The 16,838-nt window shown below is 47.0% G+C and overlaps 1 protein-coding gene across 2 annotated transcripts in view; it reads left to right on the top strand.

The window, feature by feature from the left end:
- Positions 1-16,838, top strand: part of Xylt1 (xylosyltransferase 1) — a 290,019-nt gene that overhangs the window by 247,740 nt on the left and 25,441 nt on the right. For both annotated transcript variants that reach the window (XM_021657991.2, XM_021657990.2), the window contains exons 7-8: positions 10,935-11,151; positions 13,783-13,959. In XM_021657991.2, the coding sequence (XP_021513666.1) occupies positions 10,935-11,151; positions 13,783-13,959 (394 nt within the window). The remainder of the gene's footprint in view (positions 1-10,934; positions 11,152-13,782; positions 13,960-16,838) is intronic.

The following is a 16,838-nucleotide window of genomic DNA, read 5'->3' as shown; positions in this document are numbered from 1 at the left end:
GAGGCTTCGAAAGCTGAAATGGCTTTCCCTAAAGTTGCCCAGAATTTGAACCCAGGTTTTTGTGACAAACAAGCGTGTGTGTCTATTAGATCTGAAGAGCATTCCATGGGGTGTTTATTATTAAAAGTGACCCCACTATTGATAGTCCTTTCCATAGGTAGATAATAACACCTTCTCCTCCATGTAGCCTATAGCATAGGAATTATCCAAAAATCATATCCACCCTGGCAGTACTGTTGCAGGCAAATCACTCTTTAGTCTTGACTCACTCTTTCCCAAGTGTTCCTCTAGTACCTGGGTAGCACAATTAAAGTCATTGGCTTTGAGTTCACACCTGCTAGGATAAAATGCTGATCTACTGTACCTCGGGCCGTGTTGGCGTTGCATGACTTGACATCTGTGAGAGCATTCCTTAACCAGCAAAGTTGAATAGCAACAGTCCTATGTGGGTAGAATTGAATGAGATGTTGCCTGTGATGGTGATGATGGTGATGGTGATGATAATGGTGAGTGTGATGGTGATGTTGATGATAGCATTGCAATGGTAAGCATAAAAACAAATACTACTGGTACGAATGTATCCTAGATTTTTGTCCTGTGTGTATGAGCACACCCTGTGTGATCCAGATGTACCAGTGGTGGGCAGGTGGTACCTACATGGCTCAGGACAGCATAACATGTTACTGCTACCTGCCTCTCAAACCCTAAAGCCCAAGTGTCACAGATCGAAATTGCTTGCAAATTCCTATATTCACTCTTCACTTCTCTCCCTGGAACTCTCTTATATACATACATTAAGGATTTAGTGTTAATTTAGTAATAAAATGAATCAATGTGCCACCACCTACCTTTCTTCTCTCTGTTAGTCAAGTCTATCCTTACTGTGTTGAACAAGGCTGCCCACAGCCCATTTCCCATTGCCTCTACTCAGTGGGCAGGGATGAGCCCAGCTAAGCCCCAGTTCCCTTACGGGGACTATGGCACAGAGAATTCTCTTGGTGGTGAGTGGCATAAGCCTGCTTCAGACTAACTTGTAGATGAAGAGAGTCAGTAAAACAGCTTACACTGACTTCCAGTATGGCTGGATTGAGGAGCTGAAATGACAGCACCAAGTCCAGATGATTCCATTTTCCTGAGTGTTGACTTAATTATCTAGCTTTAGTGTGTGGATATTAACAACTCAGTAGCTGATTTTATCTTACAAACAAGGAGGCTGAGATACAAAGAACACTGAACTCACAGAATCAGGGCAGGGCTGAGACTCGAGTGTGTCTAAAGAGGCCAGTCTCAAAATTCCCACAGGGTATGTCACCTCCCTATGTTCCTGCCCTGCTTTGCTCCAGTATGCCTGGTGCTTTATCTCTCTCTCTCTCTCTCTCTCTCTCTCTCTCTCTCTCTCTCTCTCTGTCTTTAATTATCAATTCTTTCAGAATATTGTACAATATGTGTCTTAGAGTTATTATTGCTCTCATGAAACAGCATAACCAAGGCAACTTAGGGAGGAAAGGATTTATTTGACTTGTACTTCCACATCACTGTTGGAAGGCAGTTGGTACAGGAGCTAAACAGAACAGGAACCTGAGGGCAGGAGCTGATACTAAGGCCACGGGAGGTGCTGCTCACTCCCTTGCTCCTTGTGGCTTGCTTAGTCTACTTTCTTATAGAACCCAAGACCACCTGCCCAGAGATGGCAGCACCCACAATGAGCTGGGCATGGATCACTAATTTTTTAATATATTTTTTAATTTATTACAGGTTATTCATTTTGTATCCCAGCTGTAGCCCCCACCATCGTCCCTTCCCAATCCCATCCTCCTTCCCTCCTTCATCTCCTCACATGCCCCTCCCCAGTCCACTGATAGGGAAGGACCTCCTCCCCTTCTATCTGACCCTATCCTATCAGTTCTTATCAGGACTGTCTTTCATAGTCTTCCCCTGTGGCCTGGTAAGGCTGCTCCCCCCTCAGGAGATATCTGAGTTTATGTCAGATACAGTCCCTGTTCCCCTTACTAAGGTACCTACTTGGAGAGTGAGCTGCCATGGGCTACATCTGTGCAGGGGTTCTAGGTTATCTCCATGAATGGTCCTTGGTTGAAGTAACAGTCTCAGAAAAGACCTCTGGGCCCACATTTTTCGATTCTGTTGTTCTCCTTGTGGAGCTCCAGACCCTTCCAGGTCTTTCTATCTCCCCCTTCTTTCATAAGATTGCCTCCACTCTGCCCATAGTTTGGCTTTGAGTCTCAGCATCCGCTTTAATACCCTGCTGAGTAGAGTCTTTCAGAGGCCCTCTGAGTTCTTTCTTGTTCCTTGTTTTTACCTTCTTCTAATGTCTATCCCATTTGCCTTTCTGAGTGAGGATTGGGCATCTTACAAATGCCCTACAGGCTTGCCAACAGTCTGATCTTATGGAGGTGTTTTCCCAATTGAGGTTCCCTCCTTTCAAATGACTCCAGCCTGTGTCAAGTTGACATAAAAGCCAGCTGTCACAATGGGTTTGATTATATTCATCCTTTTCCTCAAGACCTCCCAGATCTACCCTCTTCCCTACACACCCTACTTTGAGCTAGGTGGTTCGGAGGCAACTTCCCAGCTTCGCTGAGCTTCAGTATTCTCCCCTTTGCAAAACAATATAGTTGAATGAGCTAGTTTCCAAAGCCCCATTGCAGTCTGGTATGGCCTGCCCCTGGACTGACTCTTACAAAAGCAAGTGACAAAAGCAGAGAAAGATTGAAAGGCAGAAAGATGTGAGGAACCAAAGCAAGCTGTGGGGTGTAGCAAAGGTCGCAGGGTGCCTCGGTTTTCATTTCTACATGGAGCCTAACAGCCACTTTGACCCTCTGCGCCTATTTCTAGCCCTTAGCAGCTAGTTTTGACTTTCAGCTCCCACTGTGAGGAGACGGCATAAAAGCAAACTTGTAGTTTAATAGCTGCCAAATTGGTGCCGACTGTTCCTGTAATTAAATGAATGGGAGTGCGGTGTTCACTATTTTCCTTAGTTTTCATCCAAAAAAAAAAAATTCACCAGTGGAGTCACTGACATGTGGTGCAGTCATCATTTCCTAGGGAGCATCAGCAGGACCAGAGCCTGTGCCCTGGAGTTTATTCTATGCTCTGAATAATGGAAATGTCTCTGGGAACTCCTTGCTTCTGCTCAGATGCAGTCTGCCTGAGTCTTGATGTGCAGGGACAGGGAAATAAAAAGGAAAAATCAGCAACCTCTGATACAGTAGTTTCTTGTGGGAGATTGTCTGCTCTGTGTAATTTCTCAGTCACCAAGAGCCCAGTGTTTGGGATGTGATATAATGTAAATGGTAAGATGGAAATGATGGTATCAAAATGTCATCTCTGCTACATCCCAGCTCTGGATCTCCAGCACTTAGCCCTGGCTGGCCTTGGCTCTGTGTACAGCAGGCGAATAGCAACAATAGGATGAACAGGCTTGCGGACCACTGGAAGGCACTGAGCTGAACTCTTTGAATTTGGTACCTCATTCCAGCCTCTCTTGGTGGATGCTCTCCCACTGGAAAAAAAAATATGCAGCTGAGGATGAAAGAATCCCTCTGTCTTCCCCACTCACCACCTCCCCCTCCCCAGCTCTTATGGCTTGTTACTGACAAGAGCTTCAGAGTAGAAGCAAACCATCCAAGGCTCTGAAGCCAGGAGACCAGGAGTCTCCTGCCCGCTGTCACAGTCACCGTGCGAGACCCTCTGTAAGCATCGGTGACCTGTTTATCTGTTCCTTTATCAGTCAAACTGGAGCGATGAGAACAAGGTCGACCCTGTAGCATTTGCTAGAATTTACTGAGTTATAGCCAGGCATGATGGTGCAGGCCTGCAATACCAGCTGTTTGGGAGGCTGAGGAAGGAAGATTGCAAGTTCAAGGCCAGCCTGGGAGATTTACTGAAACCTCTCTCAAAGTTTTATATAAGGAGCCATATGAGGCCAGTGAGATGGCTCAGTGAATAATAATACTTGGACATGGAAGCCTGGTGATCTGAGGTTGGTCCCCAAAACCCATGTAAAGGTGGGAGGAGAGAACCAGCTCCACAGAACTGTACCTTGTACTTTGGTCTCCGTATGCACATCATGGCACATGTGCACACACATACCCATGGGAGGGGGGCAAAGTGCAAAGACAGAGACAGAGTGACAGAGAGACAGAGACAAGGAGAAACACATACACAGAGGGAGTAGATAGTATTAATTTGTTGTTGTTGTTGTTGTTGTTGTTGTTGTTTTAATGGCTGATGGTTCATTGAATAAAGGTACTTGTTGCCTAGCTTGGCAGCCTGAGTTCAATCCCCAGCACCACATAGTAAAAGGAAAGAACCAAGTTGTTCTCTGACTTCCACATGTTTACCATGGCATACCTACATATATACATACATACATACATACACAAATGTAATAAATACATGTAAAAATATTTAAATACATAAGTGAATAAAAGAGGACTAGAGAAGTGCTAGTGGAAGAGAGCTTGTGCGCGGCCCTGAGTTCCATTTCCAGTGCCACAGAAACAAAGAAGGAAGCAAACCAATATGTAGCTTCTTGGGTCAGTTGCCTTGAATAGGGAGCAAATGGTGATGATGACGGAGAAGCATCTTAGAAGTGACAGACACGTGACTCCAACTCTCAGAAAAACTTGTAGAATCATCCCAGTGTCAGAATCACAAGCAGGTGTGAAGCTGGGAGAAGCTCCAGCTCCAGATCAGAAGCAGCGCAGGCAGCTCCGCACTCTTCTCCTGTCTGGACCCAGCTGCTGCAGGCAGCATCCCCGCGCTGGGTACCAGAACAGCTCTGAGCAGCATCAGGTATTTTCCCTCTCTAACACTGAATTAATTCTCCAGCTCAAATCCCACTGGAGGTGTAAACAGGCAACTGATTAACCTAAAGCCGGCAAGTCCGCAGGGAACCTGGCCAAGAGCCTGCTCCTGGTAGACCTGCTGTCTGGAGGTCTTTGGTAGCATCTTGCTTCTGCAGAGCTGGGCTCCCTCCCCTGCCTAACGCACGGCACACTAATGTGGCACGTAATTGATATTGCATCTCCAGCAAAGAACGCAGATCACATTGCTATATTTCTCCACACACACCCAACTTAGCTATTTATCACACTCACAGGATCCCATGAGTTTCAGGAGCCATGTCACCTTAGAGCTTTGTGTTACGCCCACCCTCACTTCCTACTCTGTGCACAGAACTAGGCATATGTACCTTCCCATTTGTCTGCCCTGCACCTTTCTGTTTTCTCAAGACAGTGTGAGTAGTCTTTCTCCCCTCCTTCTCCAAGTGAAGACTGCATGAGAGTTCTCTCTCTCTCTTTCTCTCTCTCTCCTTCTTCTTCCCTCTCCCTCTTTCCCCTCCCTCCCTCCATCCCTGTCCCCTTCCCCATGGAAGATTGCATGAGAGAGTACATACTGAGTGCATAGACCCTAGAATGTGGTGTGAAATCTGTAAATGCTAGCTCTCAGTATGTACTTTGTTCTCTGTCCCTAGATGGAAGAAAAGGACAGAGATGGTGTTCTCAATCCTCTTCTCAGCAGGGACCAGAGTCTCGAATCTTAGAAACGCTCTCTGGATCTGATAAAATCATGACTGTCCAACCCCTTTAGTGCCCTCTGTTATGGAAGAATTGAGTCATGAAATGTCTCCGAGAAGAGTGGTCAGCAAAGGATGCTGGAGTCTTCCCAGATCAGGACCTAGCGCTAGCCCCTGAACAACTCCAGGCTTAAGACAACAGGGAGAGTTTGTATGGATAGTGTTTGGTGACAATCAGAAGGATGAGTAGGACACCTATCACCTTCACCATCACAGCCATTAGCTTAAAATAACTGCAGGAACTGGGGCTTCAAGTGGGTACCCTGGGCGTTTGTCCTTGGTGCTGAAGTATTCTTTTTCAGCACGGAGTTTCTTTTTTAGCTCTTGACATACCCTCAGTGCTTTTCTACTAAATCTCAGAAGTTGTGTGTGTGTGTGTGTGTGAGAGAGAGAGAGAGAGAGAGAGAGAGAGAGAGAGAGAGAGAGAGAGAATGGAGTGCTGACTATATGCCCAGTCCTGCATTAAGCCCTCTCCTATCTTAGTTAAGCTGTCACACTAACTCTCTGAGGCAGGCATTGCTTCAGTCACTCTTCTCCAACTGAGACATTGGAGCAGCGCATGACTGAGGGAGTGTGGGGTTAGTCCGAGACATAGACCTCAGGCCAGAGAGCCTGGCTCCCTGGCTCCCAGTGTCTGTCACTGTATTGCATATTACATATGACCAAAGGCTGTCATGTGTGAGCATGTCAGCTGGTTGGCTGATTGCAGCCTTTGTGGGATATCATGGTTTATTCCATGGCTTTATTTTTACTTATTTGTGTATTCGTGTGTGTGAAGATACATGTGTGGCTATGAAGGATGGGGTGTGAATACAGGTACGTGTGTGTGTGTGTGTGTGTGTGTGTGTGCATTCATATGGATGCCAGGGGCCAACCTTGGCTGTTTCTCAAGAGATAGCATGCCACTGGCATAGAGTTCACTGGTTAGGCTCAGCTGGCTGAGCACAAAGCCCAGGGACCCGCCAGCCCCTGCCTCTGAGCACTAGGGTTACAGATGTGCATCACCACACTTGACTTCTTACATGCATCTCTAGAGATGGAGCTTGAGACCTCATTTTCTTATGTAACAAGCACCTTTCCAGCTAAACCGTGGCTCAGCCCTTGGCTCTATGTTTTAAGTAAAATCTCTAGCTTGTGTTTTTTGAGAGGACTCATGACTGGGTGCTTGCCAGGGAAAATGTAAAGCAGATTGTCGAGGAATGCGGCTCTGGAACACCATTCATCCTTTCTAGGTCTCAGTTGCTTTTCTCTTTGTTTTGCTCAACAGTAGAATTAGTTACCTTAGTGGCTTTTCAGCCACATTGTAGGCCCTAAGGGACAGCCTCCAACCTTTTAGAACTCACAAGAAGGTCCTGGGATAGCCCACACTTGGTGGCTATTCCAAGCATACAGTCCTGAAATGTGCAGAAAAAGAAACTACTCCTGGTGACACAGTGGAACCCTCCCTCATCACTAACCTCTTCTCCACCAGGGACATTGGGACACCTATGACTTAATCAGGACCCTCCGTGGTGACTCACATTCCTTCTCAGCTGTTAGAATCTGGTCCCTTGAGACCTGGTCAAGTCTATTTTGCTGGGACTTGGTCCTATATTAAAAGTAAAAATAAACCTTGGAAGGTAAGCCACACACTTCTCAGAACTCAGGAAGCAAAACTGAATGTAAGTGCTTCTATCTGAAATTCAGGTAGCCCATCCTGAAGGTGCAACTCCTAATGGGCCCCCAGAAAAACCTCCTTTCCAAGCAAGATGAGACTCTATTCATTGTCTCTTTGAGGCAGTGAAAATGTTCGGATCCTTCATTGCTGCCCTTGGGAGTGGTCCTGGTGAACTGAAACAGCAAAGGATAATAAAAACATCAAGAGCTTGGCTTGGAGTCAAGTTCAAGACCCCTAGCTCTGTGAGTTTGGGAAATTACTTAACCTTTCTTGGTCTTGTTTTGTTTGTTTCTTTCTGTGTAGCTCCTGCTGGCCTGGTACTCATTGTTTAGCCCAAGCTGACCTTGAGTTCAAGGCAAGCCTCCTGCCTCACTTTCCCAAGTCCTGAAATGTCCAAGCCTGGCTGAAATTACTCAAGCTTTCAGAGTGCCATTGCTCTAATACATCTGCTGCACATCACATGTTAGAGGAAAAGCATGGGTACCTCTTTGTGTCATTTCTGTGACTTCCTGGTTGTGGCTCCTGCCTTTTCTGTTGTTCATCCACCTCTTAAGGAAACATTTGCTGAGTATCTGGAATATGGAATGCATTGTTCTAGGGGTTACAGCAGAGAACCAAAGACAAACAACTCTGCTGTCTTGAGACCTACACCTCATGAGCAGAAAGAGGTATCAGAAAGAAGATGTGGTGAATCACAATAAAGCATGGAAAGGATTGAGGATTCTAAGAATGGGGAAAGGGGTGTCACCTATGAGAGAGTCAACTGATGGTTGCCCCTGCTTGTTGCTAGGGTGACCAGTGCTTACTAAATGCTTTGCAAAGCCCTTTCAGGGCATCTTCTTTGGGAGGCTGTGGGGACTCCCATTGTAGGTTCATGGAGATGTGCTGACCTAGGATCAGTACCTGGCTCTTCATAGTACCTATGCTGCCTTGGCGCCACCTGTTGCTCCGATGCCCCATGGTAACCATGGCAATGAGAAATAAAATTGGTAGGACGAACAGAGAGCTTCCCTGGTCCCCTTCTGTACATTATTATTACATAGTACCTGGCACTCGGGGGAGAGAGACAGGAGCCAGCACCTATAAAGAGGGTGCCTTTAGACTTAACTTGTCTTTCAACTTTACCTTTTATCTTCTAAGGTATGGTGAATGCACAGGACAGAGAAAATTTAAATTTAAAAGTTAAATCCTGACTCAAAAAAAAGTCCTAGGTCGCCCCTGTGGCATGAGAAACTTTTCTTAGGTTTAACAAATAGGTTGTATTTATTTACTCATCTTATAACCAAAGCACATGTTTGCAGCTTATTCTTTTTGGAATGGCAGTAAACATAGAGCCCAATCCCACAAGGTCATGAACATTTCATTTTGGAGATGACTCTTACATGAATATTGCATTTGAGTATTATGACCCAGGAGGGCGCATTAAAATTACAAAAAGATGCTATTAGCCCATAATGGGATGAGGAGTTTAAATGCTGCTCCATGGCTAGAGGACTTTACTAAGCCTCTCACCCATCTCTCTGAGAGATTGTTTCTATATGAATTTTCACATAAGTTATCTGAAATTAAAGTTTTTAGCATGGTCCTGTGCAGCCACTGGAAATTATTGTGTGTTTATTAGTAGCCAGCCAGAGTCAAGGCAGGATTTGATATTTCAAATCTCAGGGCTTCCTTTCACCATCCAGTTATGCTTCTGTGGAAATGATAGTGTGACTATAATGAACAGCTCTCACTGGACTGCCCAGGAAGAATGGGACTTTATGAATGAACTCATTAGGTAAAGAATAAGACCAGGGATACTGGACGCCTGGGTCTTCTGGGCACCTGGGTGTTCTGGTGGGTTCTGCTTATCTGTGAGTCCTCTGTGTGTCTTTGGAAGAGTGATCAGCCAAACATGGAGCAGAAAGGCTGCAGGCATGGCAGGAAGATTCACACCAAGGGTTGCTAATCTGAACTTCAAGGATCCAGATTCCTGGACTGGTCCATGGCTCAGAAGACTTGGAACAGCAGAAAAACCCCTGCTTTGGAGGTCTTCTGGGCTGTAAGCGCCACGCAGACCGATGCCTAGCTCATTAGAGTAAGGCTGGCCCTTCCTTCGGCTTGACCCCATGAGCACCTAGAACCATACCTAGCACACAGCAGGTGTTCAATAAAGGCTCACTCCGGGCAAACTGAAAGTTCAAGAAGAAAGCTCATTTGTAGCTCTGCCCACACTCCAAACACACCCACTTCTTCATATCTCAGCTAAGGAGCTTTGATTTTTCTAGCTGTACAGAGAGACAGAGACAGATAGAGACACACACAGGGAGGCAGAGAGATGGAGAGATGGGGAGAAGAATCCGCCATGCATAGTCCTAAGTGAGATGTGTGTGTGTGTGTGTGTGTGTGTGTGTGTGTGTGTGTGTGTTCTACCACAGAAACCAGGGTATCAATTTTGTGTTTGTATGGGAAAAGCTAAGAGGGTCCTTTCATTTATTTTCACCAAATGCAACCTGAGATCCTGTAAGAATCAAGCCACACCAATACCAGTGGTCAAAAAAAATGAATTAGTCACAGACTGGAATTACAAAGTCTCCCTTCACATTCTAGTAGGCATAGATGCCTCAAGGCATAATTTATGGCCATTGCTTCCACAAAACTACTTATTAGACGTGCCAGGATTCCACCACATCTTGTCATTTAGTGTGCTAGTGAAATACCCAAAAGAGCCTAATTTGTTACTTTTTTTTTCCAAAATATTTAACAAACCCATGTATGATGTGTGAATCAAGAACCAGCCCTGAACAGGGGCTGCAGCTTGGTGGTAGAGTGCCTGCCAAGCATGCTCCAGCTCTGGGTTTCAACCCAAGTGCTGAGTTAAAAAAGAACTATTAATACTAATGTAGCATGGTTTTGTTCTGGCTTTTATAGCAGAGCTATAAGGACACGTTCTTCCTGAATTTTCAGTTTATTCAGGACAAGCCCTTATTGAACACCTACCATGTGCTAAGCATGGGAAGCAGGGAGAAGGGAGGATGAGCCTTTCTCTAATGAGCTAGGTATTCACATGGAGCTTAAGGCTCCCAATGCAGACATCTGGGAATCTGAATTTGTGTGTTGTATGTGTGTGTATCAACCCCAAGCTCCAAGCTGTCCTCAGAGCTCAGCAAGTAGCCAAGGAAAACCTTAAATGTATATGCCTCCTGCCTCTACCTTCTGAGTGCTGGGAAGATAGTTACGTGCCACGAGGCAGGTTCATGTGAACAGGAGATTGAATCCATGATCTCATGCATGCTCTGTAGGCATTTTACCAACTGAGTTATGTCAGTGTGTGTGTGTGTGTGTGTGTGAAGGAATTTCATAGCACTGTCCTCAGGTGAGGGCCCACTAGCTCCATTGATAAAACTACCACAGTAACAGCTAAACAACTGTCAGGAGGGATATCTAGAGAAGCAGAGGTGAGACTGACGTTGCTGGGTAGCTGCAGTAGGTTCCCTGGGCTTTAGTGGTTCTTCCATCCAATAGGGTAAGAAGATCCCTGCTACGTAGGTTATACCCTGCCTCTCTGCACATGAAATCCCCAGCTCAGATGAGCACACAGAAGGTTCTCAGTAAACTCGGTAACTGCCATGGTGGTGTCTTTGGGCTCTTGTAAGATCTCTCTTAACCACGTACTCAAAGACAATCTGTTTCACCCAGGTTCATCCGGAAACAGGGCCTGGACCGTCTTTTCCTGGAGTGTGATGCACACATGTGGCGCCTGGGGGACCGGCGGATCCCAGAGGGCATTGCCGTGGATGGTGGCTCAGACTGGTTCCTGCTGAACCGGAAGTTCGTGGAGTATGTGGCATTTTCCACAGATGACCTGGTGACCAAGATGAAACAGTTCTACTCATACACCCTCCTTCCCGCTGAAGTAAGTTCTAGGAAAGATGCAGGGTGGGGGAGGGAGAGGAACCAGGTATAGCCTTAGGAGAGAGTGACTATTTGGCAGTGTGACCCTGGCTCCGCCAACCGTCCCCCAAACCACCAGACAATGCCGGAGGTCCTTGCAGACCTTGACCTCATATCAAAAATTGTGGTGCACATAGAGTGCCAAAAATGCTCCAATAGCCTGCATGGTCTCTGTGTGTGCAAAGTACAAAAAGCAGCCTTTGTTCAAGGCACTTAGCCCCTGTTTGTAATAGAAATAATCCAATATTCTGATTATTCTAGAAAAAGATGTTACTGCTATTTTGCAGCCAAAAAAAAGTGTCAAAATTGTAAACCCTCTGATTGTTGATGACACTCTTTGGAATTGTGCAGTGTCTGCTAGCAGTTCCAGGACACAGCCGCATCAACTTTTAACACATCCTCCAGTCATCAATCACGCAGTAAAGTAATAACCATTTTCGGCGCCAGTAATCCCTTTTTTCATTTGAATACGGTCCTGTCACTCCTGTCACTCCTTGACAGTGCTGTCTTCGTTGTACACACACACACACACACACACACACACACACACACACACACTTAATCCAAAATCGCCCTGAGACAGCCAAATGGATCTCTTTCACTGGCCTCTCCATTGTCAGCCATCATGGCCAAATGCTGAGGGCTCAGCCATTCCTGTGGAGCATACCAAACAATCCCCCAAATCTTTTGTCACATCACAGTCCCATTCTAAAGGAGCCGAGCATGTCCTGATTTTGTTGCCCATCACATGCTAGAAGCCACTTTATCGGATCTGAGCTGAGCGCTTCTAGCTTTGTCTTCCTGACCTTTAACCTCAGGAAAACCCTAGTGCTTGGTCTATTCCTATGCAGCCTGTGGTACTGCTCAGCCTGTGGTGCTCTGCTTCACCCCTCCTGGGCCTTGATCTCTGATCACACAGCCTGGAACCGACCTCGCATCTCAGTGTATGGTTCCCATGTGTTATCAGGGCATGGGCCAGCTTTGGGGAGGGCTGGATGTCCACTCAGACCTCCATGCAAGAAGCCCAGCCTCCCTGAGGCAGATTTTACTATTCTGCGCACATGTTAAATCATCAGCTTTTAATCCTATTTCAGCGAAAATCACCTTTTCTCTCCATTCTGATAACCTCCTCATCCATTATCTTGCAGGGAATTTCTGCGTCATTATAAAGGACACAGGGCAATTGGTAATTGGGTACTTTTCCCCACTGCTTGATGGAAGAGAGGTGCCTCTGTGGGCTTGTAGACAATTCAAGTTTAAATCCAGGTCCCCTGCCAATGTCATTAGCATCACAGGAAGGCAAGTGAGTGGAGCTGAGTGGCAGGTAGAGCTTCATTTTACCCATCCATCTATTTAGAAGAGATTCTCAGGGAGTTTGGCTGTTCTGAGCATCACACTGTCGGTACCCCAAAGCTCTGAGTACACTCGCTTCCCCACCCCTGCCTCAGCACTAAAACCTGTCCCTGGGGGCTCAGTCAGATCCTGTTCCTCCACTGTGCTGGGTCTGCCTGCTTGTTCTTTTCCTAGGCAACTCCGGGGCTCAGAAGAAATCTAAAGGCTGTACCCATAAATTTGCAACCGTCAGACACACAACCACCAACAGCTTCCCCTGGGGGACCAGAGCCCAGAAGAAAATATATTCTTTGGTTGGCAGAGATCATTATAAAATAGTGTTGAAATAGAAATCTCTCTTTTCCATCTCTCTCTCTCTCTCTCTCTCTCTCTCTCTCTCTCTCTCTCGGCATCTCGGTGGCTGTAACCAAACATTGTGTCTCCTCTCTGTCTCTTTTACTCCCAGCGTTACTTCTTTATCAGAGGTTTTGAAAGAAATGCCTGAGAGTCCTGGTTCATTACCACAGAAAGCTTGCAGCCCACCTTTGTGTTATGTGGGCTCCTGATTCATCACCAAGGACAGGAAACCCCCCTCCTCGATACTCAGTTTAACCACTGTGAGCTCAGCACAGTAGCTCCTGGTCCCACCCGTCTTTTCTTGTGTTGTACTGAAAGCGATGGACCTTGGTTTGTCACCATGGTGAGCGGGCATCCCTGCCCTTCCCTGCATTGCGCTTGCACTGTATGGGTGGACCTTCCTCATCCAGAGGTGAAACCCCAGCTCACTGGCCATTGTTGCGATCTATTTCAGACCTGACCTGTTGGTTTCCAGTCTGGCTCTTTGCAAGCAAGAGCCCTTGTGGCCCAGAGTTTCCTGAGAAGCTGTCCCCCATGTTTGCCTCTGGTCCCTGTTTGTTGATACATCCTGAGAAACCCTCTCTGTTTGTTACACGGACAGCAGATGTCCAGGGTGATAATGGACAGATATCTTCATGTCAGATTCTAGGCACTGGTGAAGGGATGTTCCAGGTATTAGACCTGTAAGTGGAATTAGCCAGTGAAGACTAAACAAACGTCTGTATCCTGGGAAGGACTGGTATGGCAGCTGATGCTGTTTGCCTTCGGGGAGATTTGACAGTGGTGCCCTGGGGAGCCCTTCGCACTTGGTGGTCCTCAGGAAGGACATGCCGACCCGACACTCCTGGTTGTGCCTGGTTGTGCGTCGCCGGGTTCTCAGGCTGGACCCTTCTCTCCCCTGCAGTCCTTTTTCCACACGGTCCTGGAGAACAGCCCCCACTGTGACACCATGGTGGACAACAACCTGCGCATCACCAACTGGAACCGCAAGCTGGGCTGCAAGTGCCAGTACAAGCACATTGTGGACTGGTGCGGCTGCTCCCCCAACGACTTCAAACCCCAGGACTTCCATCGCTTCCAGGTGAGTGCACGCCCCCGCCACAGCTTTCCAGAAGGCCAGACCCGGGGGCCATCTTAGACTCCCTGCCCAATCTGGCTCTAGCCAGCAGTTAGCATCCCATGTCAAGTGGCTGAACCATCCTCCCAGATTGACCCACTAACCTCCCAACAGGCCTGCCGTGTGTGTAGGTGTGTGTTGCTGCCATTATGAGCCTTCCATCTTAGAGGTAGAGAGACGGAGATGCAGAAAGTTCAGAAACCTTTTTCATGATCACGCACCTCAGGCTAGAGATGGCTCAATGAGGAAGACTGGGTTTGGACCCGCAACACATGCAGTAGACGTCTGGAATGGCTATATGTCTTTAACCCCAGTGCTGAGGCATGGGGATACGGGAAGGTCCATGAGGTGTGGCAGTCAGCAGACTAGCTGAAAATGGTTCAGTGGAACAGCTGTCTCAAGGCAAAGAGCCCTAGTGGGGTACTCTTCCAAGCTCCATACAGACATGCACAGGTGTTTGCACCTGCACACATGCACACACATGCACGTGAAGACAAACACTACACAGAGAGAGAGACTCAAGGACACACGCATGCAATAAAAGATTATATAGCCCAAAACAGCCATTTCCAAGGTCAGTCCCATCACCTTCTCTATATTGCTTCTCAGTCACAAGCCCTTGGAATATTTGTTTGAAACATTTTTTTTTCTGGGTATATGCTTGAATACACTGAGGGCAGGTTTTGACACTGTGACTGGGCCACTGTGTTGGTGGAGACCATTCTCTGTGGTCTCTCCCCAGGAGACGCAGTTGCGTTCTTCAGCTGTCATGACCAAAGCTGTGTCAGAACATCCCAAAATGCACCCTAAGTTCAGACTTGCCCCTTGCTCTGAACCACTGGTCTTCAGAAAAGTCAAGAATATTATTGTATTTCCAAAGAGTACTTTGGAAAAACCCGAGGAGCATCTGGGTTGGGAGACCACCATGTTCTGAAAACTTGTAACAAGAGGTAGAAACAGCATTCCTTTTACCACTGTCTCTGCATAGACTTTCACTGTATGTTTCCAAGCAGTGTAGAGGTAGCAGGGTAGGAAATGGTCACCTGCTTGCCACAAGCCCCAAGGATGCATTGATTCCCCTAGATTCCACTCTAGATGGAATCTCTTTTCACTCTTCGCTGACCCCTGACACTGTGGTACCTGGAAGGAGGAGGGCTCTGTTTCTTCCTCTTTCCTAGCAGAACCCAAAGCCATAAAATGCATACATAGATCAGGTGGGGGTCGCTACAGTCATCACATGGAGATGACATTCTGCTTCTCAGAGGGATGGAAAGCACAGTAGCACAAGCTGATGAGATCACGAGACATCCTCTCTCTGGAGGCACATAGTCAGATTTGCCTTTGTGGAGCTTCAGGCCTTTTAACCTGGTCCATCGGAGCACAGCCACAGATACGCAGCACCTCCATTATCAGGAGCCTGTCCAAAATGTAGAACCGCAGCCTCTTCCACAGCTGCAAGTCAGGATCAAATGAGATCTGTGTAGAAGGTCTCCATGTCACTAAGATACTGTGTCATGTTGGGTCTGCTCTTCACCACCCATGGGCCTGACCCTCTGTGCACACTGGCTTTGCTGGGATGGGAACACTTTGTAGGTGGGAACACTGAAGCGGAGGAGGATTAAAATCATTTTTTGTGGCCATGCAGCTAATGAATTTGACAGGGTTAAAGATAAGTGGGTATATTAGTCCTCACAAGCTGGGTGCTTCTGGACACACCACAAGCAGCCATTTTTCCGTTGTCATGTATAATTTCCCAAGGTTCCTGATTAGCATCTTTAGCTGCTGTATTTGGTGATGCACTGAGCACTTCCAGGGGACCCGCAGACCCATGTTAATTTAAGGATAGACGTGGGTGATTTGGGACTCTTTGCTCACTGTCCATGCAGAAAGGATGCACAGAGAAAGAAGGCTGCAGGGACGGGGGGGAATACCTGGTCTATCCAAAAGAAGAGAAGTGGCCATGCCTTTGTTGAGGGCGGTCCCTGCCCTTGCTGCAGACCAGGGCATTTAGAGCCAGCAGCCCGGAGCCTTGGCGGGCTGTTTCTCAGGAGTGTTACTCCCTTGGGGCTGTTCCCAGAGGTGGCATCTGTATGCCAGCCCCGACATCCAGGGGACGTCGTGGTCTTTGATGAAGCCAAGCTAACTTAGAGGGTGAACTGAGCACACACAGCTTTCTTTTGCAATAGGTAAAGACCAAGACTATCTTTCAACATCTAGATTCAAGAAGTTGAAGAAACAGCAAGTTCTTTTCCAAAGAACTCTGAGGAAGAGAGTGATAAGAAAAAAAGAGAGAGAGAGAGACATAGCCATCACAAGTGCTGCCTTCTCTTCTGGAGGACCCAAGTTCGGTTCCCAGTACCATCTTGGATGGCTCACATTTGCCTGTAACTCTAGATTCAGGGGATCTAACACCTTTTTCTGGACTCTTTGGGGACTCACATACCTGTGGCATTCACACACACACACATGCACAGAGACATTCATGCATGCACACACATGCACCCACAAGATAAGATCTTTAAAAAGAAGTATACCCTTCTAGAAGATTAGGCTGTGGTCAGAGAATAGCAGGAAGAGATGGAAGCCATCTTGCCAATGAGACTAAGGAAATGACAGCCTGTAGGGCCATAGGGGACATAATAACCAAGCAGAGTGGCGATGGTAATCACTTAACAGCAGCTGATAACACACTAACTCGTGCCTCTGTGTCCATTTCAAAGACATGGAAATTGAGATTGGAGCAATCAGATGATATGTATAAAGACATGCATACCTAGAAAGTAGCGAAGGCATGAACTCAAGTGGGCTGACTCCTGAGTGGCTGTCCCACCCTCTCCAGACCA

The sequence above is a fragment of the Meriones unguiculatus genome, chromosome 14 (assembly GCF_030254825.1).
Source record: "Meriones unguiculatus strain TT.TT164.6M chromosome 14, Bangor_MerUng_6.1, whole genome shotgun sequence".
In the NCBI taxonomy this organism is placed as follows: domain Eukaryota; kingdom Metazoa; phylum Chordata; class Mammalia; order Rodentia; family Muridae; genus Meriones; species Meriones unguiculatus.
This window is presented reverse-complemented; position numbering and strand designations above follow the sequence as displayed.